The following is a 26,057-nucleotide window of genomic DNA, read 5'->3' as shown; positions in this document are numbered from 1 at the left end:
GTCTTTAAAAGATGAAGGGCCTGACTCCTGACTTTTCACTCCCTTATACTTGCTGGGAGTAAATCATGGCTGGAATTGCCACCACCTCCTGTGCTTGAGTCCTTCTCTCGGACAGGAACCCAAAGATTTATCTGATCTCTGCAGAGAAGAGAGCAGAATCTGGTCTCTTCTTCAGGAAGTAGCCACCTGTCTTCTGTGTGCACCCCCCAAATCAGAGGCACCATAGAACTTAGGGAAACTGAAGTTTCTTAGGCATCCCACCTACCTCTCTAAAACAGTGGCACCCTCAGCTTTCAGTTTTCATAAAGCAAAGTTTCTCCATTGTTTTTATTGAAGTTGGTGGCTGTCAGATGTGGAAGCTAGTCCATCCTTCTGTTCACTCCAAAGTAGGGACCTTTTATTTACTTTTTTCTTTTTTGAGACGGAGTCTCGCTCTGCCACCCAGGCTGGAGTGCAGTGGCACAATCTTGGCTCACTGCAATGTCTAACTCCCAGGTTCAAGCAATTCTCATGCCTCAGTCTCCCAAGTAGCCGGGACTACAGGTGTGCACTACCATCCAGCTAATTTTTGTATTTTTCAGTAGAGACGGGGTTTCACCATGTTGGCCAAGCTGGTCTTGAACTCCTGACCTCCAGTGATCCACCCACCTAGGCCTCCCAAAGTGCTGATATTACAGGTGTCAGCCACCATGCCCAGCCAAGCAGGGCCTTTTTAGCAAGAAAACAACAAAACAATACTCATAATGAACTCTCTTGGGATTCCCCATGAGAAGCCTGGAACTGTAATAATGTGAACTTGAGATAGCCTACGGACATGCATCAAGTGTTAGAATATAACTGCTGTCGTATATACTTAAGTAACATTGAGAGATTTTTCATAGTGTGATTTTTGCCAGGTTATCCTGGAGAACTACTTGCTCCAAGCATTCCTCATATCCAGCTTGAAGGTAAGTGAAAACATAAAAAAAGATAAAATAAAAGGAGAAAGCTACAAATAAAACTTCAAACTCTACTTAAAAAGGTTGAGGAAAATATATACCTGAGGCTTCTGAGGCCTTTGTTGGTTTTTAAGTTAGAGGTCAAAATGGGTGGTTCTTGTGGTCAGATAATCTACTCTTCTGGAAGGCCCCATTGAAACTATCCTGAGGGATGGCTCCTGTGTCTTGTTTTTATTGGTAGCTTCATTCACTGTCTGCCATTCCACTCACTAGAAAAACAGTTTTGAAAGAGATTTTAAACCGCAACCTCTATTTTCTAAGTGTTCAACAGCATAATACGGCAACTATTAAAAATAATTTATTAGATATTTCAAATAACTAAGAGTGGAATTAGAATGTTCCTAACACAAAGAAACGATACATACTTCAGATGATGGATACCCCAATCATCCTGATTTAATCATTACATTGTACGCTTGTTTCAAAATGTTACATGTACCCAATAAGTATGTATTAGTAGTAGGTATCCATGATAATTAAATTTTTTAAATTGTAACTGACAGGAAACAAAAAACCTTCCATGAGAATGGAGCATGATCTATGGGAAAAGGTTTTCCTTCTCTTCAACATGATGGCTAGGTTAACTGTCATACCACCAGAGAATTTTTTAAATGACCCAATATGCCAGGATAGGGAAGCCATTCACATAAAATTTTTTAAAATAAGCAAACCTATCTTAAAGTAAAATGGAAGATAGAGTTCTCTAGTATGAGAGCACTTTTAATGCTTGCAGTCGATTAATGATCATAAGTAACAGGCAAGTATACCTGCTACTGAGTCCTAAAAACGGTTTCCACCTATCAAAAAAAAAAAAAAATCCAAGATCGCAACCAGACCCCTTCCCCCAAAAAGCACTGAAACAAAAGACTGATCTGATTATACAGTCACATGAAAAATAAACATCTTTATTTTTTGCCTACTTTATTTCATTTTTTCAAATAAAATTTAAATCTGTACAAAGTATACTGTTACAGTATATATTTTGTAAGAATCAATGCCTAAAATAATCACAATACTTCAATAAGCAGTACAGCAGACCTCGCTAGTTTTCAGCTTTGATATTGAACAAACTCAAGCCGGCTGATGCACAACACGTTTGCTTGGTTTCCACATGGTGAATTCCCAGCACTTAGATGGGAGAACATGACAGCAAATATGGTAATATTACAGCCCGACACACTGCGTTTCTTCATGTGATAATAACTGCACATATTTAATACAGAATGCTCAAATTTACTTTTTAAATTGCATTTGCTTACTTCTTAGTTGGCAAAATTCAGCATTCTTAAATGGGGTCCCCAAACAGTGCAAATTAATGATATTCTAACTGTATATTGGCACATCTCCAATAAGGATTAACTTGTAAACTCAAAGAATATCAACAACTTAGTCCTAAATTTTAACTAATATACATCTGGTCCATTTAACCAAAGTCATTTTGGAAAGATATTAAAGAACAATTCTATTTCTGAAAGGATATTGTTTTGACCATTCTTTAGAGAAGATAAATTTTTAAATTGTCATTAAAATGTTTCACTATAAAAATTTTACAAACTTGATTAGAAATTTCAAGATTATGATTCACAGCAGACAAATACAAACTGTATATTCCAACAATACCTATTCTTAGACTTTCAAACAGAGCACAACCATGTCAGCTGTGTTAACTAAAATTCTGAACAGTGTACTAAATTTATAAGTGGTGCTGGGTCTAGCAAGTGTAAATACACAGTATATTTCAATGAAAAGAATTGTCTTCTTTATACTTTATTTGTTTTCCCATAAGGAAACATTAATGTTTACATTCTTTAATAAAGTTAATCTTACATCAGAATATAACTTAATACTGTCAGCAACAGGGACCACACACAGTAAATAAGAAGCACATTTAAAATAAGTCTGATTTCACATAGATTAACATTTGTTGGTTAATAAAATATTGACAGTATTACAATCTTACAATATTTACAGTAAGAAAAATCTAGAGTAATATATACCTTTCACAGCAGGATTCCTTTTTGTAAAATTTCTTCCAGTTTGGGATTGTGTATACACGAAAAGCTCAAAATAAAGCAACTCTGCAATATAATCTTAAAATAATGGCTACTAGGGGGAAATTCTATCACAACCATTGAAAATAATGGTGACTTCTCACGGAGTCTGTGGCATCTGAGAACCCAGTTAATTAACCAAAGTCTTGCTCACATTAGCCTCAGTTACCCAGATTAAAGCAGAACTCCGGCCTTCCCTGACTGCTGAAAACCCAACAGATTTTCTCAACATGCTATAAGGAAAGAGGAAAAATTGGTTTCAGCTCACACCTCATGGCTGGAAGCCTCCGGAAGCCTCCAGCCAGTGCACACTCCCCGACTTATGCTAAAAGAGGGCCAATTTCATCCCCAAAGCATCACAAGAGTCCACCCTCCAACCACAAGGCACTCTGACACCAAACTCACCCATTCCTCAACTCTTGTGCCCTAGGATAATGCATGAACTTAGCCCATATAATACACACCAGCATCTCAGAGACTTTGGACCAGGGCAAAGAAAGAGACTAGTGTAGTTTGCACTGAGATCAATAAGAAAAATGGGAAGTGATGCACATTTCCAATTAGAATGACAAGAAGAAGACCCACATCCCTAAACTGGAATTTGGCCAGGGCATCAGAGTTAGCACCCCCTCTCTGAGTACCACTAGCGATTAGGATGTGTGCTCTGGGCCTCCTCTAAAAGAGAGCATCTACAGTAAGTAACACAGTATGGGACATTAGTTCTGTGACGACTGCCAAGAAAGCAGATACAATTCTTGAATCTGGGGCTGTCTACGGCACCTGAGGTCAATCATCCAAGCTGTGACCTGTCCCAACCCTGCTTACTTTAAGATATCTGATGGGCACAGAGCACTCAGGGATATGGCTGCTGGCTACTTTGGACTCTAGATCTCACAGGTAATCAACAGGTATCTGGGATTGAATTAGCAAACTGTACCATAGCTCCTTAAACAGACACTGTCAAGTATGAAATCATGTCAAGCATGAATCTTCACTGTCAGGTCAGAAATTGAAGTGGGAGTCTTCCCACATCAGCCAAGGTTATTTTGTCAGAACCTTAGAGGAGTTAGACAGTTTTTCATGTTGCAAGTGATTAGTTTACTTATTTCAGTCAAGCTGGATTGGCAAACCAGACTGATTTATTTAGTTAGCTTTGTTTTTTTGATTCTTATGTGTGTGCTAACCCAAAGCTGTTGTATTTGGGCTAAATACACTGACAGAGAAAATTCAAACGACAAAAGTTTTCAGAAAACTTCTGTGGCATTTTTTCTTTTTGGAAGTAAATGCAAGATCTAAAGGTATTTCTACCCAACAAAGTCTGTTTAAGTGTTTAATGTTATTTCCTTTTTGGTCCTATACAGAATGCTATGACTTCTATATAGGTCTGAATGCTGCTCCATGTAGATTCCTTCTGTATATCTAAAAATATATACTTTTCAGTAGTTCAATACATGGTTAATCTTCCCACAGAGGAAGATTTTTGTAATCACATGTTGCAAAGTAGAAAACATCTCCTTTCTAAGAAAGGAAATATACTTTCCTATTGTACACTTTTGAATAAGCCCAAAGGCATGCACCAAAAATCATTATTAAAACTAATACATGCAATAAAATGGTGTAGAGTTAGACTTAAAGTGCTGCTTCTCAATTTTTTTAATTTGAAGAAGACATTTTGTCAGTTGTAGACTCAAAGATCTTTCCCCCACCCACCCTCCCCACCCCCTGGCATTAAGAGAGAAAAGTAAAAAGTATGCATAAATCTTTTAACTATTCTTTACATGGGGGAAAGAACAGATATATCAACTATCCTATGTATCAACTGGATTCCCAGTTTTAAATAAAACCAATATTTACTGGTAAAAATTGTCAAAGCGAATACACCCAAACAAATGTTACTAGTAAATAAATGTTCTACATAGAGAATAATTTACTTTGGTTTTATGCGCCTTCTCAAAAATAACACTAGTGTCCCAACGTCACCAAACTGATGTGTTCCAGCAAAGTTGTAAGGCAAATCTTTTTTTCCCTAGTGACATCTTGTTTCCCAACAGACAAAACTAAAATCTTTTGGTGAGGAAGGGGTTAAGATAATGGCTAACCCCTTGGCATCCTGAGCATTGTGGTTTATCAAACTCTACCCTGCTAGAAATTGTCAGGCACCCTGACCCCTGCCTTGAACCAGGAATGGCTCCCATGTCTAGAGATGCCCTGACTCCTTATAAATAGCTTTCAGAACTTTGCTTCTTTTTCTCTTCTCTCTGGATGTTATAATGTCTAACAAAGCTGGTTGCAATGTCACATTTTGCTAGTAGGGGCCACCATCTAACAATAATTCCAATATGAAAGGTTTTAAGCCAATAGTTGGTTCCTAATTTTATCAACGATTTGTACTAAAATTCTCTATAATTTACTTAGAGCAGAGATCTTTAACTTGGGTTTCAGAAGATGTGTGATGCCCCTGAGGTTGTATGCAAAAGTATTCAGGTATGTGCATTTTTTTTTTTCCTGGGTAGAGGATCCATCACACTTTCATCAGATTATCAAAGGGTTATAGGGACTTAGAGGGATACCCGTAATTCATTTTATACCAGGACTGGGAAATGGGGGCAGAAAACTAAAAATGGCCTCGAAAAAGGCCAGGGACAAATTGCTGATCTTTTCCCTTTATTCACATTGGGAAAATAAGTGCTTCAAACTGGGAAAAATCATTAATTAAGCTGGTTAAACTCCATTAAAAAACAATCAAATCACTTTCTAAATTTTTTTCATTTTTGATATGTGGTAAATTTCGTCTCCAAGAAAAGGTTCGGAGACTGAATTTTTCTCTTTTCCTAAAGGAAATTCATATATAGAATGCTGAATATCATCCACATTTAAAGATTTGACAACATAAAAGTTAGATAACTCTTAATGATGTGAATCTTTAACTTAGGATTTTGAGTAAAGGATTATCTAGAATCAAATATACACTTATTAACCTTCATTTCCCAAAATTGGTCCATATTTAGACAACTACCTGGCACAATTTCACTAGATAAACCTAAAATCTGAATAACGGAAGTTAAACTTCTATCCAAAGTAAAAACAAAGCCATAAGGTTCCACAATTGAATTGGCCACGAACATTCACACTATGTTATAGAGGACTTTCTCATTTCAAATACATCACTGAATGTTCAACAGAATTTGCAAACATAAGATCCAGAATGACTAGCAAAACATGCTAAGAGCATGTCAAAAAGTAAAACACCACCACTACCCCCCATCCGGAAACACACTCAGGCATTCCAAAAATAAACCAGATCTGAAAAGAGGCCTCTCACTTGGTTTTAAGTATGAGGTGTGTACAAAGCTATGAGAAAGGGAATATAAAATGAAATAACCAAATAACTTACAAAAAATAATTTTAGCCAAAAACACATATCTCTGTTCCATTGATAAAACTATCAATTAAAAATTTTTTTTTGCAATTCTGAACACCGTGTTGCATAATATCACCAAGACAAAAAATATGTTCACAGGTACACTTTGTTATTTTCTTTCTAGAGCACATCTTTGAGATCATAAGACCGCATCTGGTTAAAATAAAGTCTCTTGCCCTTGCTTCCCTTCCCCCTCAAAGTGATTCAACCCCGAATTCCAAAAAGGAATCAATATAACCACTTCAAAACCAGTTATAACACTTAGACCATGAGGAAACTATATGAACATTATGGAAAACTACATGAAAGAGGGAGCTGCCACTTGCCACCCACTTCACTTCCAGCTTTTTAAGCATGTACCCAGCTAGACTTCAGTGAAACAAACTAACACACCAAATCCAGGCCATCTCAGGCTAGAAGTTAAAACTCAAAGACATCATTTCATATACACACATATATATTTCCTATCCTAAGTTTTAACCTTGTCTGTTTAAACAGTTTAATAAAGCTCACATTTACAAAGGATTTTATTGGCAAATAAAGGCCCATATTAAAAATTTTATCAAAACAAATTTTTGTTTTATACAGCTAACACTAAGAAATATTTTCTCGGCCTTATAAAGTATATTTAATTGCATACAATTTTTGCTTTGGGTGGGATATTGAAAACATAATTCTGCAAGAAATTAGAAAAGACTAGAAACAAAAGTGAAAGTGACTAGCCTTAACTTTCAAAAAATCAAGTGCAAAGATAAATAGTGCAAATAATGAAAACTAGAAATTTTACAGGCAACTTTAGTCTTTCCTGCTTTTGCACTTTTATACATTGACAACTTTATAAACCCTAACAACTATATGCAGCATGGAAATGGGCTATCATTTATCTCCACTGACTAGACTTAAGGAAGCCTTTCAAAGACTTGTCTCACAGTCATTTAAATCACTAGTTCTTAACACAGGTTTGGGAATTCTCTTCTTTTTAAACAAATTTCTAAGGGAGGGGCTATTTAAGAAGGCTCTGCATTGACTTAATGAGTTATAGTATATAACTATTATAATTTAAAATCTGACACAATAAAATGTGAAAATTATACTAAAGTGCCAACTCTACAAAATAAGCTATAGTAAAAATAATCTTGCTATTGTTAATGAACTTGACATTCGTAAAAAAGAAAAATTACCTTCAAAGTACAAAATCAGAACCACTTTTTTGCTATTTTTAAAAGAGATTTTTATCACTAACATACAGAGATGTGAGTAAAATGAAACTTCAAAGTAATCTGTCCAAATCACCAGGAATAAATCCGTACTAAATTCGACAACAAAGAGTTAATCCAAACGTACTTGAATTATGTAACTTAAAAACAAACATTATAGTAATTCTTTATCTTAAATAATTTAAAACACTACTGGAATAATGGGAAAAGAAATCTAAACACTATCAGCTTCCCTACAAAGGACATAAGAACCTCCAAAATGTACTAACTTATTTAATTAACATTTGCCACCACTGAACTCTTGGGAAAATACAATTTTAAAGTAAGAGAGAAAATGGGGAAACAGAAACATGAGTTTGGGGGGTATGTTGTCTAATTTTAGAAATACAGTATTATTGAGGGCCTCATAAGGTCCACAAGGTTAAATGGTTGCTATGGTTGCAAATGTGAAAGAAATAAAAAAGATACCTAAAATTGTAAGTTAGTGTTTTTACCTGGTTGTCTTCTTCTAAGAAATTTGTGTGGGCCAAAGTCCCAAAGTTCTATAAAAGCAAGGAATGATATGTGTCTTTGTGGAGTACAAAATCAAATAATTTGATCTAAGGACCATTTGAAAAGTAAAGGTAAACTACACTGTAACAAGAGCCCAAGAAAACAGATAGTATGTGTGATAAATATTTCTGATAGTTTAAAAAGAGTAACTGTGAAAAGCTTGAAATGTTCTTTTCTTTTCCTCAAAATAATAACTCCCCAGCACCCACTTGCCTTGACCAGAAAAGCTGTCATTCCACAATTGTGCTACTTAATTTGTCCCAGAAAAGCAGACATCCTATACATGAAAACAGACTTGTATAATGCATCATCATCATAACTCTAGCTATAGTAACTAACAATTTTCTCACAATCAATGAGGGATCCATTTTCTCTGGCTTTACTGAAACTTCCTTAGTGAAGATCAACTTCATTTCCTTAGCAAATAACTCTCAATCAGATTCCATCATAGTACCTTTTCCTACCTCTAGCAAAAATTCCTCCCACTTTACTTCCAAACCATTCCCTATATACCTCTCAAACCCCCATCCACAAACACATTAAACAGCTCTCCTCATCCTACTCTCCAATTTCCAAACCAGTAAGTCTCAGTTCCCAGTAACTTACCTAAAATACACATACTTCTTACTCTCTTCAGTTCACAAGTTTCTTAACATTAATTTAGATACCTTCAAACTACCAGCTTAAGACCATGGGGAAAATAGCAATCGGAAAAAAACTGCCCAGTTACCTCATAATACTGAAATTGTTCTGGATCATCAGTTAGCTAAGTTCTAAGGCAGGAGTCAGAAATTTCTTTACTTCTCTCTGAAGAAGTAAGCTTGAGTGCCACTGGCAGGCCTACAGCAAGAATAAAAAAGGAGAGAGAAACAAAGAAAAAGGATAGGAGAGAGAAGATGCCAGATGTACATGGTAAGGAGGTAGGTCAAGTGCCACCAACTACCTGCATTGAAAATTGCCAGTCCGCTTCAGCTGAATGGGAGTTTGACCCAAACTCAACATGTGTCTGATAAGTCATTAGCTGATGGCCACCATTGTTTGAGCTAGTCAAGATGAATAGGTAATTCACCTGTCCCACTTCACGATAAGGACATATTTTCTTAACTCCTCCTAGGATCCTTCTTTGTTAATCTACCTTAGACCAAAACACACACTAATGAGAGTATTTCCATGTTTTTCACAATTCTAGAATATAAGGACTTGGTCCTTGAACTTGGAGGCCTCTTGAATTATTAAAGTGGAACCAAAATCAAGAAAATTAAACTCTTTAGCCAAAAAATTTTTTCCATCTAATGTTACAAAATAAGCTAATTGCTAATAATTATCAAAACAATCTGTGTATTTATGAAAACGTGAAAATCTTGTGATTCCAAAATGAGTGAAATACTTCTGATGTGTAAGAAGCAACTTTATTTTACATAGAGGATCACCACCATGTTTCTACCTATCAACAGGACAATTTTCCACAAAAGCAAAGGACATCAGAAGGAAAAATACAAAACAAAACAAATACCAAACATGGGGACAAAATAAAAATGAATGAGTAGTTATGACATTCTTAAGAAAAATGTTAACAAGTGACCTTTGCCACACTCAGCTTTCCTAAATACATAAATTGCCTGGACCATTCAACACCAAAACTTGGTAGTTAGCTTAGCAGATTCACTGGCTTGGAACCAATCATTATTTCTTTTTTCATCTGGTTGTTCTTGTATCATGAAATTCTACCTGACTCATGCTAATTCTGGCTTATTTTCACTTAGCCTGTAATAATCAAATTTCTGTTCAAAAAGAACGTGTCAAATGGCCTATGCCTTAAATTTAGGTTTTGTTTTAGGATCAATTAAATTCTTAAATATTAAAATCAGCTTTTCTTAAAAAATGTATCACTAATTCTGCAAAGAAGACTTTAAAATAATTAATTTGTGAATAGCAGTGATCACTTTAGTTTCATAGCATACTTATGAATGGCCAAAACTTGGTTAACATGCAATGAAGAAAACAGAAATACTGTGATTTAAAAATTGATACCCTTTAACAAATCTACACAAATAACTTTGGTGAATTTATTTACGTAAGCAATTCCAATAAATTCTCTCTCCTACTTATTTCACTCTCAAGGAGATGTGTGTATCTACATACATATGCACACACACAATGCATATATACATATATATGTGTGTGTATATGTATGTCTCCAAATTATGAAGATATTCAAATTTAGGGATAATAAACTATAAACGTTATACTCAGAGTTATCACCAACTATTCCAAACTTAAGTTGCTATAGATACTCTTGTTTTAGCATCCTTTTACGTAGACGGCAAGATCTCATTCTGATACTCAAAAGATTTTAAAAAGAGGAAAAAGTCATCAGACTTGGTATCTCACTTTTTATGGTGAAGAAAATCTTAAAATTATGTTCACATGTAAAATAAAATGAATTGTGGAGCTATGAAAGCTACTAGAGCATCAATTTCAGATAGCCCCATTCTAAAATTATTTGGAAATGTGTGTGTATATATAACCTGAAAAAATGAACGGGAATATTGTAGACAAGAAGGTGAACCATGTGTGGAAGATAAAAATAATCATGCCCGTACGGTAGGGTCACAGGGATAGCAGATAACCCAAAATGTCATAAAAGAAAAATGTGTTTAGAAAGTTTCAACAGGGCCAAAACACAAAATGTTAAAAGCACACAAACAAAAATGAATGAGATAATCCCCCCAAACATCAAGTTACATAAGAAAATAGGAAGAAAAAAGTTGACACAGTATCTTTTAAAATACATCAAACTTAACTGACTTAAAAAATGATATAAAGTGCTTGGGCCATGATACCCACCCAGATTCTCATTATCAACGGATTTATCTTTTCCCCTCCCTTCCACCCAAATTTAATTCAGTTTTCCTGAAGAAAAAGTACAGCATCCCTATATTAATAAGAAATGAAAACAGTGAGTACAACTGATATAGATCCATTGACTTTTATTACAAATGTACTTGATCACTTGGCTTCAAAAAGTTTAAAATCAATACCCTATTTTCTGTATGCCAGTACAAAGCAAACTGTTTTACAAATTAAATACCTAAAAATTTGACAAAAATATTAAAATTTGATGAAAAACAATTATAAAAATCCTTAATCTCTCTTCAAAAAAGGAGGCAGTCTTCCCAGTTCTATTATACAATATTAATAATATTCACCATTTTTAGAATAGGTAGCTAAATTATATCTTTCTGTTAGCATACAAAACTTAGACTTATAGATTTTATTTGTATATGCTCCAGTTAAGTTTGTGAATGCCATCTGATTGCAATATAACCAACTATCTTTAATTGAATCCTAATTTACACTTATTTAATAATTTGCATAGTTTGAAAGGGATAAAGGTTATTCTACAACTAATTATCATAGGCTATTACAGTGCTACTTTTCAAGGCAATAAGTATTTGCTCCCAAATGAAATTATCTGTCTCCTTTAGACAGGGGTTAAAATTACTAGCAGCTTTCTCTATTACCTGAAAAATCATATTGGAAGTTATCCATCTCTAGATGTGAAGGCCTAAAAAAACATAATATACTTTCCGCTTTGAATCAAATTTCAACCCCTGCATGGGACAACTAGAAAGTGAGACTTTCAAGGTTTTTTATTTCCCTGTTGGTTTTGGTTTCTACTCTCCATGGCTTTTTAAGAAGCTGGAAAACAGTTTGTCTTTCCTGACTAGCATTGTCTTTTTTTCCATTTGGCAAATATTCATCTACCTCCAATCTGTATCTACTGGAGGAAAAGCCGACATGGCTTTTCTTATGAACTTCCTTTGTTGTCAAAGGCATGTATAATGATTTCTACAGTTCTGGTTAGTTAACTTTAGCTCCCTCTGTGGCTGGATGACTGCTGCTTCTAACATCAGCATGATAAATAGGAGGCACAAATAAAAAGTAGCTTAAAAAAATTGGTGATTTAAAAGAAAAAAAACAACTTCAAACACACACACATACATGAGCATTTCAAATCTGGTGGCTGATCTCTGGATTAAATTACTTGACAGTGTCTCTCATTTTAAAGAACGTCAATATTGCAATGCAGTTCAAGTTTTCTTTTATACTTAGGCAAATAATACAGTTTAACCAAGCTCTTGGACCTTAATTGTAAGACAAAGCAGATCAATAAAAATAAGGCATACTTCTCAGGAATTAAGTTTTGTTTGCTTGTTTTTGGCACATTTGATCATACTGTCTTCTATGAATAACACATATGGTCAAATATACCATTTCCTTATTTGTTTCAGCACAAACAGGGTTTACCAACTAGCAAAATAAAAACAAGGAAAAATTCTAACATAAAACACTGATATATAGAACCTTGGTAAAGTACCGAGCACCTGGGAGGGAAGGGTAGGGAAAAGATGAAACAGGAGAGGGAAGACAAGGTTTGGGAGGGTGCTTGGGGAGGTAAAGTGAGATGCTTAAAAAAAGAGCATCTTTACAGTCACTTAGTCTTTTCTACGATCACTTTTTAAGTCTTAAAAGATCTGCATGTGGATTTCTTTTTAAACCCACTGACCATAAATCAGACACTGGTTTTAAAATTGTAGTAAGATTGTATTCAACTGTTTTAGTGTAAAGACAACTGCACAATACATGTGCTTCTTGAGCCGGTGGGATTCCAAGCAGAATCTGAAGTCTATAGGTAAGAAAGGCTTCACTTTAGGTAACTCTGGCCCTAAAGAAAACCTCATGAAAGAACTCGCATCTCAAAGAAAGGACACTTTGCCTAAGTTTGCTGTGTTTTTGTTGACTTGCACTACTTATTGCTGGCTACTATGAAACAGTGATCTAGGAGTACTCCAACAACCTGTAGTACAAGGCTTAACTTTAAGAAGCTATAGTAAACAAGAGACAAAATCAAAGCAATTCTCTTTCCTAATTAGTAACAGCACAGAGAATGCAGTCTTTTCCATATCACAGTTAAAGTACAGTGAACAAAACAGCTCAACAAACCTTAAGACAAAAAAGTGCAGGTTATTAATGTTTACATGCAGTTGATAAGCATTCCAAATGTCACATTATGCACTGTAAAAGCTCAACTTTACTATATGGAAATAAGAAAAATGCACCTCTAGGGAGGGGGAAAAGCAATTTAATCATTTCCAGTGATTTTGTAAGTAAAGAAACTCCTAACTACTGTACGGTCACCTCATATTTAACATTGTATGAATATTAAAAGCAAACAATTTAATGGGAAAATGCACAGTACAATGAAAATAGCTTGTTATTCAACACATACAGTAGATCTCAATAACGAAGACAACACACTCAACCAGGGAGCATAAAAATATCAAATCAAAACCCAAAGAACCAGCAGAAAAAAAATCCTTCAAAAAGACAACTGTTTGCCTTCCTAGGCCAATGCTTTACAATATGAGAAGCACTGATACCTTCCCGCTCCTACAGGTGGTGTCTTATACATACAGCAGTTAGATCTATATGGCTGGATTTGCCAAGAAACAATTCCATCCCCAGAACTCTCTGTCAGACAAGACCCTTTTTTTTTTTTTTTTTTTTTTACCAAAATACTTTCTACAGAATTCCAAACCAAAATGTACTGTTTAAGGCATCTTTTTTATAACATTTTCTCTTCACTCAAAGATGATAGTCATGCAGCAGTTTAATGATAAAAATATATTAATATTTTACTATACAGCAGCAAGAAGTTAGTTGTCAATTAAAAGCACACAAACATCTTTAAATGAAAACCTGTAAAAGACTATCGTTACAAACAATTTCAGTTTGGAGGACACCAGCTTGGTAAAGTGCTCTCCTAAACTTTGCATTTTCATACCCTACACCTTGAATATATGAGTTATAGAACATACTTTTGATAGAAGGCTTGTACACTTGGGGAACACAAATACACTTAGCATATAATGTAGCCAGTAATAACTAGCACCACAGCTACATGGAAATCCTTTACATACACCAACTTGGCTTTCACTTTTAAAACAAAACTCAGAATCCATGGCTCAGTAGGATAACTATAATTGTGTTGCTCTGCTTTTTAACAGGTCTACATAAGTTAACAGCACTAGCAAAAATCAAAGAATAGCTTCAGACCTCTTACAAGTTTAGGAGACAGTGCTAGTGACCACGAATAGACTCACTACCTGATGTCCAAGTACAGGTTCACTGGAAATTGCTGCACGTTAGTTAAGTTTTTAAAATCTTTCTACACATAATAAAAAAAATATATTATGAACGATACAAGTACATCTCATATACACAATAATGACAAAACGCCTACTCAAAGCAAACAGATGCAGAAAAATATTATGGGAGATCTCCTTTTTCTTTCTTTTTCCTTTTACTATTTGAATAACTTTGGTTCCAACCATAAAAATCACAACTTAGCAAATTTCATTTAAATGCCTTTTTTAATAATTTCTTCATGTTCACAGAAGTTTCACTGACCATTTTATATGTTTAAGGTCCAGATGCAATGCATATTGTATAAAAGAGAGCACTTATTGTTTACCTTGCATGAATTAAACCTACGTACCTTTAACTCTACAAACTTCTGCATAACATTTAGACAAAGCTCAGACACACAGCATGCCTAGCCCTCATATATATACACATCTCTAATCACAGGTATATAGGGTGTCAAATATACTATAATAACCTCCATGTAAGGTTTGAAATTTGGTAACAAAATGAGAAAAACTAAAAATATTATTTTACGTGTTCTAAAATATCTCTTTTTTGTGCTAAAGTCAAATGTTAGCTCAACATGAAAAGGACTTTTATATAATTCAGCAATATTATAATCTTGACCATTTTGCAAACACTTTTTAATAATAATAGCTTAAACGTGTACAAAAGTTCTTGGTTAATTAGGGAAATAAACACTCAGTTCTTTATATTTTTTAATCAAGTAGGAAACACAGTTCATATAATGTTATTACTTTTTGTATTTTTTTTGTTTTTAGCAGCTGCTTACTGTTTTATATGGTGGATAAAGTGGACAACATCCAGCGATGGGTGGCAAGTCAAGAAGAGAAACTGTCAGTTGGTGGAGGTTCTGTGGGTGGTGCTCCCTTGGAGTTAACAGGTTTTTTTTTTTTTTTTTTTAACTTTTTAACTTTTTATTTTCTCTCTTTCTTTACAGTATATTTTCTCTGTGTGTGGCTGTGTGTGTGTGTATGCATATGTGTGTGTGTGTGTGTGGGTTTCATTCAGTTTGATCAATCTTCTTCCCCTTCTTCCTCACCCTGCAGTAGCAGGGTGGCAGCGGCGGTCTCCTCCTGCTGCTGCTGTTGCTGCTGGTGGAGCTGCTCACAGGCAGCCCGCTTCTCCCTCTGCTTCTCTTGAATCTTCTTCATCTCCTCCGAGTACTTGCAGAAGGTGTGTCCGAACTTGGCCCACACCTTGTAGGGCACGGTGATGGAGTTGCGGTAGGTGGGCTTCACCTCGCTCACTCGCATAAACACGCCGTACTTGTTGGAGCCCACATCGAAGAAGAAGCGCTTGTTGTCCACAGTCAAGGAGGTGCCCTCGGGCAGCTCGGCCGGCTCCTCCTCCACTCCGTAGTCGTCGATGAGCTTGGCCAGAGCGTCACGGAACTCGATGAGCCCCTGCGCGGGCAGCGCAATGGTCTGGCCCTGCGTGGAGCCCAGGCCAGGCCCCCGGTTGACCGTCTGGCGGATGCGCAGGAAGCGGCCGCGCTGGTTCTCCTTGAGATCCATGTAGTACTTGCGGTTCTCGCGCACCAGGAACTCGCTCTTGAGCGCCCGGCGCGGCTCGTCCTGTGCCTGGGCCAGGTCCGGCGGCTGGCTGGGGCCCAGCTGCGCGTAGTGCTCGATGAAGTCGCCCAGGTAGTCGCGGAACTCCACGGCCACTGACATGGAGAGAGTGAGGCGGCTCTTGTTGCCGCCCGCGCCCACCTCGGCGATCTTCAGGAAGCGGCCCTTGGCGTTCTGCTTCACGTCCAGGTAGAAGCGCTTGTTCTGGATGTCCACCCGCTTGGAGGCCAGCTCCTGCGTCTCGTGCTGCAGCCCCCCTGGGGCCCCGCCGCCGCCGCCGCCACTGCCGCCGCCGCCCCCGCCGCCACCACCGCCCCCGCCGGAGCCTGAGCCCGAGCCGGGGTGCCCCAGGGAGCCGCCCGAGCCCAGCGCCGCACCACCCTGCTCGCTGCCGCTGTCTCGGTCCGCCATGATGCTGCGCTCCGCTGCCGCGCCGCCGCCGCCTGCCGCTCCGCCCGCCGCCTCAGTCGCCTCAGCCGCCGCTGCTTTCCCTCCCCGGCTCCGCCTGCTGCCGCCGCAACCCCCACAGCCAGTCAGCCACTCTCGCGAGATCTGCGGGAGAGACGAGACAGACGAGACCCGGTAACAGGGCACTGACTCCCCAGTACAGTAGCAGGGCGCCCTACTGTACGCGCCCACCCGCCCGCCGGCACGTGACCTGCGCCCCCTCCCCGCTGCCAGTCCCCCGTCCGCCCGCCCGCCAGGCGGCGCCCACCCACCGGCCCTCACCCTACAACCCTGGCTGGGTGGGGGAGAGGGAGCAGGACGCGCCGCGTCGCAGCTGCTGCTACCGCCACCACTGCTACCACCACCACCACCGTGGCTGTCGCTGTTGGCCAGACCCTAGGCGGCCTCGGCCTGGGGAGTTAGGGGACTAGGGGTGAGAAGGAGTCTGCCATACTAAGCACAGGGAGTGGGCCTAAGCTCTGCTTTCCAGTGACCCCCTAAAGAGGATGTGGGGGGAGGGGCCTGCGCAGCAGAGCCCGCTGCAGAGAGGGGACACCGAGTCACGGCCACCCCCTCTCATGCGGGCCTGAGTCAGATCCAAACCCAGACCTAGACAGGCCCGCCCGCCACCCGGCTGGGTTGTCTCCTACCGCACAGCCCTGGCCGCTGAGGCAGGCGAGGAAGAGAGGTGGTGCGGTGGTAACCCTTAACTGCAGAGGGGGCTACTGGGGATGAGGACGGGGCGCCGGCAGCAGTGGCGCGGAGCAGCAGACACCTAGCCTGTCCCTCCCCTCTCCCTCCTCTCGCTCCCGCCGCTCCCCCTCCCCGCGCACACGGCAGTGGCTCTGGCCTCAGATGATCCCGCTCCCCCCTCCCCCCAACCGCAGCCCCGCACGGTCGGGCGGGCGGGCGCACTCACCGATGGGGGGAGCCCAGCAGAGGACAGTAGACGCACCAGGGCTAGGGTGCCCGCAGTGCCTGTTCCCGTCGACTCTGCCCTTCCCCACATGCAACAATCAAAAAGAAACCCCACACTCACCCAAAAACCTGCAGCCAGTCCCCCCTGGGATCAAGACTGCCTGCCCGCCCGCCCGCCTCCCCCTCCTCCTTCTGAGATTTGGGGAAGGGGGCACCCTGCTCAGGGTTGAGCCCAGCCTGGGTTGCTGGCCAGCTCTGCGGATGAACCAGGCCCTGTGAGCATTCAGACCCTAGCCCACTCTTCTTCCTTTCTGGAAGGACCCAGAATGGAGGAGAAAACCAAGCAGGCTTTCGGAAATTCATGAGCTAAAAATGTCAGGAATTTCCTGGGAAACGCAGTTCCTTACGGGATTCATTAAAGCAGGTTCGCTTGCCCCTTTTACTCTTCCTCCCAGAAACTTCTGTCAAGGAGAGACCCACTCCCAAAAGTAAAACATTAAATGGTCGCTGGTTTTTATGCAGACAGCTAGGTTGCTGACCATTAATTAACCAGTGAGTCTTCGGACGGTGATAGCTAAAAGGGATCTTCTCTGGTGTTAGAAAGGGGCTCAGGAGTAGAGGAGGGGCTCAGAGATTAACTGATTTCTCTTTTACTAGACCTGATGTATAACCTAGGGCCTATTTCCAGATAGTATTGAGTGCTCATACTCTCTCACTGCAGTCTACAGCGCTGGCACTGTGGGAAAGCTAAGGCCTATCTCCAGAGGACCCCCGCCAATGCTCCCACACACTCCCCCATCACCTTCTACAGGCAGCTGAGAGGATATAGATCACACAGCTCTGCCCCTGGCTTTCTCAAGCACAGATCGTTACCTCTATCCTGAGAAAAGTATACCTATTCCATTTGCGGGTTCTATTCCCATTGAGCATCTCCTTCTTCCCCCAAAAGTAAGAAGACTTGCCTCCCTCACTCTTAGCCGGAGGGACAACTGGGAATATGGTTGCCCAGCTTCCTAGAAAAGAGTGGACTAACGATCAAGAAACCAAGAGCAGCCTAGAGAATAAGCCTTGATTCCTGAACCCTCAAAGCCCCCTTACCATATCCCTTCACCTCCTGAACAAACTTGCCTGCTAAGTATTCATTCACAGCTTCCTTTTTCTCTTAGCAAGAGCCCCATTCTACTCAGCATTAGCTGCTTCAGCCCTGGGCTGAAGTTTGCGACTTCCCACTGAAAAGAAACAAGAAGCACCTGGCCACCAAGGAGCAAACAGGCACAGTCCTGTGCACCCGTCTCAGAACCACCCACCTATGCCAGTGGTCCCTGAAATGGCTCTCTGAAGGGAAGGCCCCACACCAAGAGATAAAAAACCTAGTCTTTGGGCCCCATAAAGAATTTCCCCTTATTTGGGGGGCAACCTCTAGTACCCTGTAGTACTCTTTCCGTGCTGATTTTTTTCTGCACTCCCTCCCCTGTCCCAAAGTCTATTGGGAAAGGGACACAGGAACTTTTGAAGCACTTTCAACTGCACAGAAATACATGTGTGAAGAAGCAGTAGCTCCTCCAGACTCAAACAGTAGTAATCAGGACCCTGGATAGACCCCAGCCTCTCCAGGGACAAAAAGGCTGAGTAGCAGGCTCTCCACAGAGAATGGTGTGGGGCATTACGCTTCACTTGTAAACTGAGGCTAAGATCTGGTATAATCCGATCTAGAAGGGCTGCTGCTCTTCCTCAAGAGTTTACCTCGAGTCAAACCAAGCCCCTGCTCCCTAATGAGAACTCAAGGCAGCAAAAAGGCCAACAAGAATACGATGAGGGCCCCACCCACCCCCTGCCAGTCCCTGCCTTTCCTCTGTGCTGACTGCTGCCCCCAGGACGGAAGACTAAGACTCGAAACTGCCCGCCTTCCTATGCCAACTTCCAGTCTAAATTTTCTTGCCCTCTGTCCTAGACGTCTATATACAGGGATTCCGAAGTGATTTGAGTTTGGAAGTGCCCTGTTTTTCTGAAAAAGTGACTGCCACCAAGAACTGACTTCTTAGTTCCCCAGCGCAGAGGCAACTGATGAAGTTTCTAGACAGAACACAAGTTGAATATCATTTGTACACTTAAACTGGGAATTTTAAGCTCAAATCAGCAAATGACTGGGACCTAGATCTCTCCACATAAATACGTATTTATTTTATTCTATTCATTATATATGTATAAAACTTTTGCCCTTATATGCCAGCTTCTCTCCCACTTTATAAGAGTATCTAAAAAGCAAACAAGATAAACAATGCCATTTCCAAAATCATTCAGTGATAAATAGGATTTTTAGCATATTTTCACTACTGAAACGAGAGTTAATTTCAGAATAAGCCTGTAAGTGTGGGCTTTTTCTCAGACTAAGGAGGTGAAAGGCAGCTTTCCTTGGGCTATAGTGTACAGTAGCCTTAAAAGGCAATCTGGGAGAAATGAACATAAACTTCCCCAAAAGTCTTAAAACAAAAAGTTTAAACTTTAAATAAAACTTCATAGTTATATTTGCATTTTAACACTGAAAAGTCATTAGAAAATAAGTGGATTTTAAGACTTCTAACCATTCGTTAATTATCTAAACAATATACTAACTTCGTGAATGAAAAGTCTGTTCTAGTATCCAGATGTTTGAATTTGTTACTGTAAAACAAATAGTTGTAAAACTAAATGTATAATTTCATTACAATGTAGGAAAGACAAAAGGAAAACGAAATATACAGCAAATTAATATGCAGCAAAAATTCATGTTAATGAAAAACTTGTGAAAAAGTAAACATTTCCTTTCTCCTCAAAATATGCTTACATTTTAAAGACAATGTCTCTAGATTTCTTGAGCCCTTTTATTATTAATACAACAGACACATTTTAAAGAGAATAGAGACTGCTTTATTTTTAATCCCCCGTCTCTATGTATTTAACAAACTCTTACCAACAAAAAATTGTGCGCAAAGAAATAGACATTAGGCAGAACAAAAAGGAAAAAAAGCTTTAATTTTCTTCAGCCTGAACTACAAGTGATTCTGAAATAATCTAATTCAGCTTTGGTTTTATAAAGTAAAAATCAACACACATTTGTAAAATAGACTTGGAAAGAAGTTGTCTACCTCTGGGTAGTAAACCCTTTTGATTATAGAGCTCCTAATAGAAACAATATGTTGATTAATATTTTACAAAATCACAAATTTCCAAAATAATGAACATTAGAGCTTGTGTTTTCAAGTGATACTTAGGTTAAATACCAATCTTAAACCAGACAACTATCTTCAATACCCAAATCATTAAAACTAACTGGGATGTTATACTGTAAATGTTCAAAGTGGAGGAATTAGCCATTTCTTCTCATGACTATCTACCAAAAAAATTGAGAAACTCTCAAATAAATCTTAACATTTAACAACAACAACGACTAATAGTAACAGCATTTCCCAGATCGTTCTTTAAAAGCGTATCCCTTTTCTATAGTTCACTTAATCTTGAAAATCATGCCTCTTCAATGCTATTTTAATGTTTAGGAATAAAGATATGAAGTAAACATTTAAAATATGAAGAGAACAATCCACTTGATAAAAATCCTCGCATTTCCAAAATGTTTTCATTTTAAGCATTTGCAGAAGAGTTAAATAAACGTAGCAGACATTCTAAATTCGATAAAAGATTCAGAGAACCCGACATTTTATGTACTCCAAAGGTCCAAACAGAACCGATGTAAATGTCAATAGCTGTCTCCCTTCCGGCTGATACTTAAATGGTTTTACTAGTACTCAAAGCAATGAAATCAGCAACTCTCTCTCCACACTCTAGTCAACACTTCAATTTCCAAAGCCGCAATTCGCAAACGTCAGTTGGGCGGGGGCGGTGGGAGATCTTGAAGTAATCCAAAAATTTCCTTTCCCCTTTGACAGTCCACCAAAAGATGTCAAACCAAATCCAGCCTATTGTAAAGCTCTGGGACCTCCCTTCCAAGGACACCGAACACAAACATAGACACCGCTGCGAAAAGCTGTCCAAAAGCGCCTGGCCGGCCAGAAATGTAAGGAGCCCAGACCAAAACGAATTAGAACCCTCAACAGAGGGTCCCGCCGACACCGCGGAAAGGAAGGTGGCATTTATTCCGGGGTAGACAGCTACGAACCAGAGTTACCCCAGCCAGTCTCTTGGGCCTCTCCAACCCAAGTTCAGGTTTATGGCAGATATATTGGTTGGGTGCCTTCCCCTACAAACATCACAGCCCGCCTCCGGGTCCCACCGCCGCTCACAGAGAAGACCCCTCAGCTTCACATCCGTTCCTTTTGCCTTCGGACAAAGGCAGAGGAGCTGTGGAGCTGACCCAGCGCTGTGGGGCAGTAAAAATGCCTTGTTCGGGCCACCCATCTTTGGGCCTGGCTTCATCTGCGATGTCAGCACCAAAGGGTTTTTTTGTTGTTGTTGTTTTGTTTTGTTTTCTGGTTTTGTTTTGTTTTTACAACGCATCCTGGGCGGCTGTATGCATTTGGTGGTGGTGGGGTGGGGGCAGCCGAACAGAGGAGGGGTTGGCAGTGAAGCCTGGGTTATAGAACTCTCCTTCCTCTCCCTCCTTCCACTGTTGCCGTGCAGGGAGTGTCAGCCACGTCTAGCGCACAGTCCCAGGCCCCAGGGCGAAGGCGGCCAGGGGAAATGGGGCTCAGGGATTGCTAAGGAAACGCATCACTGGTGGTCTCCAGCGCCTGCGGAGGTAGGATCGTTTCTTTTCTTAAGGGGCGTGTTATTTTGTTCTCTTTTGGAAGTAGGAGGGGGTTCATTCGTTTCTCGCTGCGGGGGGTGGGGGAGAACGTTGCTGCACCGCCTGGGTCTCCAAGAGGGAGGGTGCGGGGATGTCTGCAATGGTACTATAATTATTCCTGTGCTGAGAGGGCAAGTAGAGGGGACGGGGCGGGCGGCACCTCGAGCTGTGGCAGTGGCAGCAGGGAAGGTCGCGAGGGGCTTACCCGGGCGGGCGGGCGCTGTCCTGCCGCAGGTGAGGGAGGGCGCAGGCTGGCGGGAGGGAGGGCGCGCGCGAGGCAGGAGCGAGGAAGGGGGAGGGGAGGAGGGCGCGCGCGCGCACACCTGTCCTGGACAGCGGCGCTAGCCGAGCTGCGCCTCACTTGGGCTGTGCGGGCTAAGAAGGAAGGAGGGCGGGCTGGCAGGCGGGGGCGGGACGCCGAGGGGAGGAGGAGGAGGCGGCTCGGATGGCTGGCTCGGCTCTCGCTCGCTCTCCCTCCCGCGGGCAAGTCCGGCTCACACCCTGCTTCTCCCGCTCACTCACAGCCCCCTTGGCTCTCCCTCCTCCTCCTTCCCCTGCGGGATCCGCTCGCCGCCGCCGCCGCCGCCGCCGACGGCAAGTCGTGGCAGCCAGACGTCGGCGCGTAACCCGGCGCTCCGTGCGTGACTCCAGGCGACGTCAGCGCGCGCTCCGCGTTCCCCACCCCTCCTCCCAACTCCGTGGCTCGCGCCCTTCGCTCTCGCGTCCCTCGGTTTTAGCTGCCGCCGCGGCTGCCGCCGAGCGCGCTCTTTCCGCCCCCCTCGCGCGTGAGCGCGCCCTCTCGGCTGCGGGCGCGTCAACATTCCGCCGCCCAGGCCTTGAGGCGCGTCTGAGGAGGGGGCTGTCTGTGGCCTCTCCGCCCACACTTCCTCCACCCACCGCCCGCAGCGCCCCAGAAGGACCTATTACTCTTTGAGCTTCTGAAGGCCGAAGCCAGGCTCAGGCGGGGATAGAACCCTGAAGGGCCTGCGCCAGCTCCAACTTAGGGCCCTGTGCATCGCTGCGGCTGCCGCTACCGCCCGATCACGCCGCACCCCCGCCCCAACTCCGCCCGTGTCTCTGAGGAGGCAATAGGCCTTTCATCTCCCGGGAAGGTCTCACCTTGGCCCTCAGACACCCGCCAAGAGGGGTTGTAAGGAGAGAATTAACATAGAGAAGAGGGGCTAGACCACTTTTCAGGCTCTGGCCCCGGGAATCCTTGACAGGAGGCGTGGGGTTGATGCCCAGCCTCCCACGCAGTGTAATATATTGAAGCCGGGCCCCTTGGAGGGAATGCGACTTCCTTGGGCCGAGGGGGAAAGGGTAAAAGTTAATTTTCATAAGTTTCTATGCAAGGGCTAAATGTGAAATTATAAAATGTCCTTTAAGACAGTCTTCTTGAAATCGTATCAAGTTAGACAAGATTTTTGGTGCACGGTAACGCTTTCCCTCGCTTTCTATGCTGTCACGTTTCCATCCTGCAACAGTGAGTACGTAGATGGAACGTGGATCAGCTAATAACTGCAGCAAAATAAAAACTGCCTTTATCATCTTTATCAGTATTTAAATAGACCTCCGAGAAGTCCAACTGTGATTTAGGAAAACTTAATCATTGCCTCAACCTATTTAACTGTGTTTTGTTTTGAAGTTACTTTGCAGATACACCCTTTATTAGGCAATGGTAGACTTTTAAACTCACTTGTTAGAGGACCTTTTCTAAAAGCATATCTAGTTGAGCCTGCGAGGCAAGTAGGACTAAGGTATAATTAATCCCATTTTACAGATGAAAACTGAGTCATCAAAATGTAAGTCAGTTGTTCAGCGTTGTGAGGAGTCTATTACTGATAGAGGGAAAACTCTAAGGTATATTATTGCCTGCTTTATTCAGTAAACCAGAAATCTCTCAATTGTTTTCTTGCAAGTATCTTTTGCTGCCCCCTTTTAGTATTGTAGGCAGTGCCTGATGGCTGAGAAGAATCGCAGAGGCTAGAAAAGGTTTGAGTGTGAAATTTTCTGCCACGGAGAATTAGAGCTCAGAAATAAGTTATTGCGAAACAATTCAACTTCCCTGTTAACGACGACAACAACAACATCATGCTTATTAATTCCTAGCTGGAGGTGAGAAAATGAGACTGGCTTAAGGGTGATGGGTCATTTCCTTTGAATTGCTTCTTTATATTCACCTCATCTTTAGGTGGCAGCACTACTATATAAATATCCTTGGAAGTACAGTCTTCTGCAACTTAATATCCTACAGGATATTCTGTCCTAAATGTTTCCAACTGTATTGTGGAGATTAAAAGCTGGTGATTTTATGATATAAAATCATAGCTGAGAATTAGAAAACTTGGAGGTTCTAGAGGAAAAACAGAAAGGCTATCAGAGACATTAATAAAATACATGGAGCTACGGAGGGAAAACGTTAGAAAGTTTCAAGAAAAAAGTTTTTTAGGTGTTTGAGGAGCAAGTAGCATCTCTTTAAACCTTGTCTTTTATTGAAACATAGGACAAGATAATCTTCCAAAGCAAACCATCCCTTCTCAGTACTGCATATTTATCAAGCATTTACAGGTTTGAAGTTACTGTATAGTTGCCTGTACTCAACTGTAATTTTAAAATTCAGATGCAGTTTTTCCTAATTAACAGCATCAAGCTTATGAAAATTCCAAGTAAGACTTTATTGTTGACCCTTGTTGAAGAGAACTCTACTTGGCTTCTTTCCTGGCTTTCCTAAATTGTTCACATCCAAGATAAACTGCCATCATTCAGGCTTACAGAAGGGAGAAGACAAGCTGAACCAAATGTAAAACGGTAGCAATTTACAGGTAATTCTATATCTTAATTTCTCCCACATTTTTAGGTTAAGAAATTGTGATATACGGGGGTTATTTGGATCAAGTGTTTTCTAAGTAGAACTTTGTCATAATTAATTTTGTGTATTTATAGTAGTTCTCACTGTGTCCCTTTATCCAAGCAACCCAATACAATTGAATTTATATGCATTTCAAAATAGTCTCCATTTGATTTACCATGTAAGTACAACCACCAAGGAATAGAGGTATGACAATCAGGAGTGAGAAATAAAAGTATTTCTGGATAGAGGATGAAGTGTTAATAGTCTTTCTTCATGGCAGCTTCCATCGTTCTCAAGTCAAACTTGGAGGAGGAGTCTCAAGCAAATTGGTAGTACTCAAACTCTGCAGTATTATGTTAAGATTTTTAAGCTCTCTGGTGCCAACAAATCATGCAGCCTGGGGGCCTTTGCTCCAAACTTCTGCCAACTCCATTTTGGCAGTAAAATGTTCTGTTGAACAAAGTTTGCACGTGTTTAGGGTGCGAAGTGGTTCGTCAGGCATTTATCTGGTTTTATTCCAGTTTAGGGACTTGAAGACAAGGGTCAGAAGTGTGAGACTTGTAGAGTTGATATGTGCACTGAAACAGACTATAGTAGCAATCTTGAATTTTTGCTTTAAGCAAGGACAGCTTTTTCTTTGTTGATGTTGGAGTAGTTAAAGTGAATTCTTTAGTTTACTCCTTAAATGCTAACATGATATTGAATTGGTTTTCATGATCAGGTAAGCAGAACCTTCTCTGTTGAGGGGATAAAGCTGGGGAACATCATTTCTCATCCTCCTAACTATACCACCACCAAAATGTGTTTATCCAGATGAAACTCACTAAACAATAACTTGAGAGCAAAGGGACCAGTAATTATTTAAACTTGATCTCATTTGTCAAATTTTATGTAACTATGAGTCTCTGATCTTTTTTAGTATCAGTTGTCTGGCTTCATCTTTTTGACCCATCTCCTCCCATTCTGGAATCATTGGTTAACAGCACCTGAGCCAGATGTGTGTGCTAATTTGTTTTA

General features: G+C 40.9%; 2 protein-coding genes across 3 annotated transcripts; both read right to left on the bottom strand.

Moving 5' to 3' along the window:
- Window positions 1-1,878: 1,878 nt before the first annotated feature.
- Window positions 1,879-7,518, bottom strand: IGIP (IgA inducing protein). The gene has a single exon (XM_025388833.1). It carries the CDS (start codon window positions 2,207-2,209, stop codon window positions 2,048-2,050), a length of 162 nt encoding a protein of 53 aa, XP_025244618.1. The 5' UTR covers window positions 2,210-7,518; the 3' UTR covers window positions 1,879-2,047.
- Window positions 7,519-11,212: 3,694 nt separating this feature from the next.
- Window positions 11,213-22,454, bottom strand: PURA (purine rich element binding protein A). 2 transcript variants are annotated; one of them, XM_025388820.1, is made up of 2 exons: window positions 22,395-22,454; window positions 11,213-16,596 (listed from the first exon to the last, which is right to left on the bottom strand). In XM_025388820.1, exon 2 carries the CDS (start codon window positions 16,453-16,455, stop codon window positions 15,487-15,489), a length of 969 nt encoding a protein of 322 aa, XP_025244605.1. In that variant the 5' UTR covers window positions 16,456-16,596; window positions 22,395-22,454; the 3' UTR covers window positions 11,213-15,486. The 2 variants fall into 2 exon arrangements, with proteins under 2 accessions (XP_025244605.1, XP_025244606.1); XM_025388821.1 differs by lacking the exon at window positions 22,395-22,454 and having other exon boundaries at window positions 11,213-16,346; window positions 16,428-16,455.
- Window positions 22,455-26,057: the final 3,603 nt, after the last annotated feature.

The sequence above is a fragment of the Theropithecus gelada genome, chromosome 6 (genome assembly GCF_003255815.1).
Source record: "Theropithecus gelada isolate Dixy chromosome 6, Tgel_1.0, whole genome shotgun sequence".
In the NCBI taxonomy this organism is placed as follows: Eukaryota; Metazoa; Chordata; class Mammalia; order Primates; family Cercopithecidae; genus Theropithecus; species Theropithecus gelada.
Note: the sequence above shows the minus strand (reverse complement) of the source record. Positions and strands in the feature narration are given on the sequence as shown.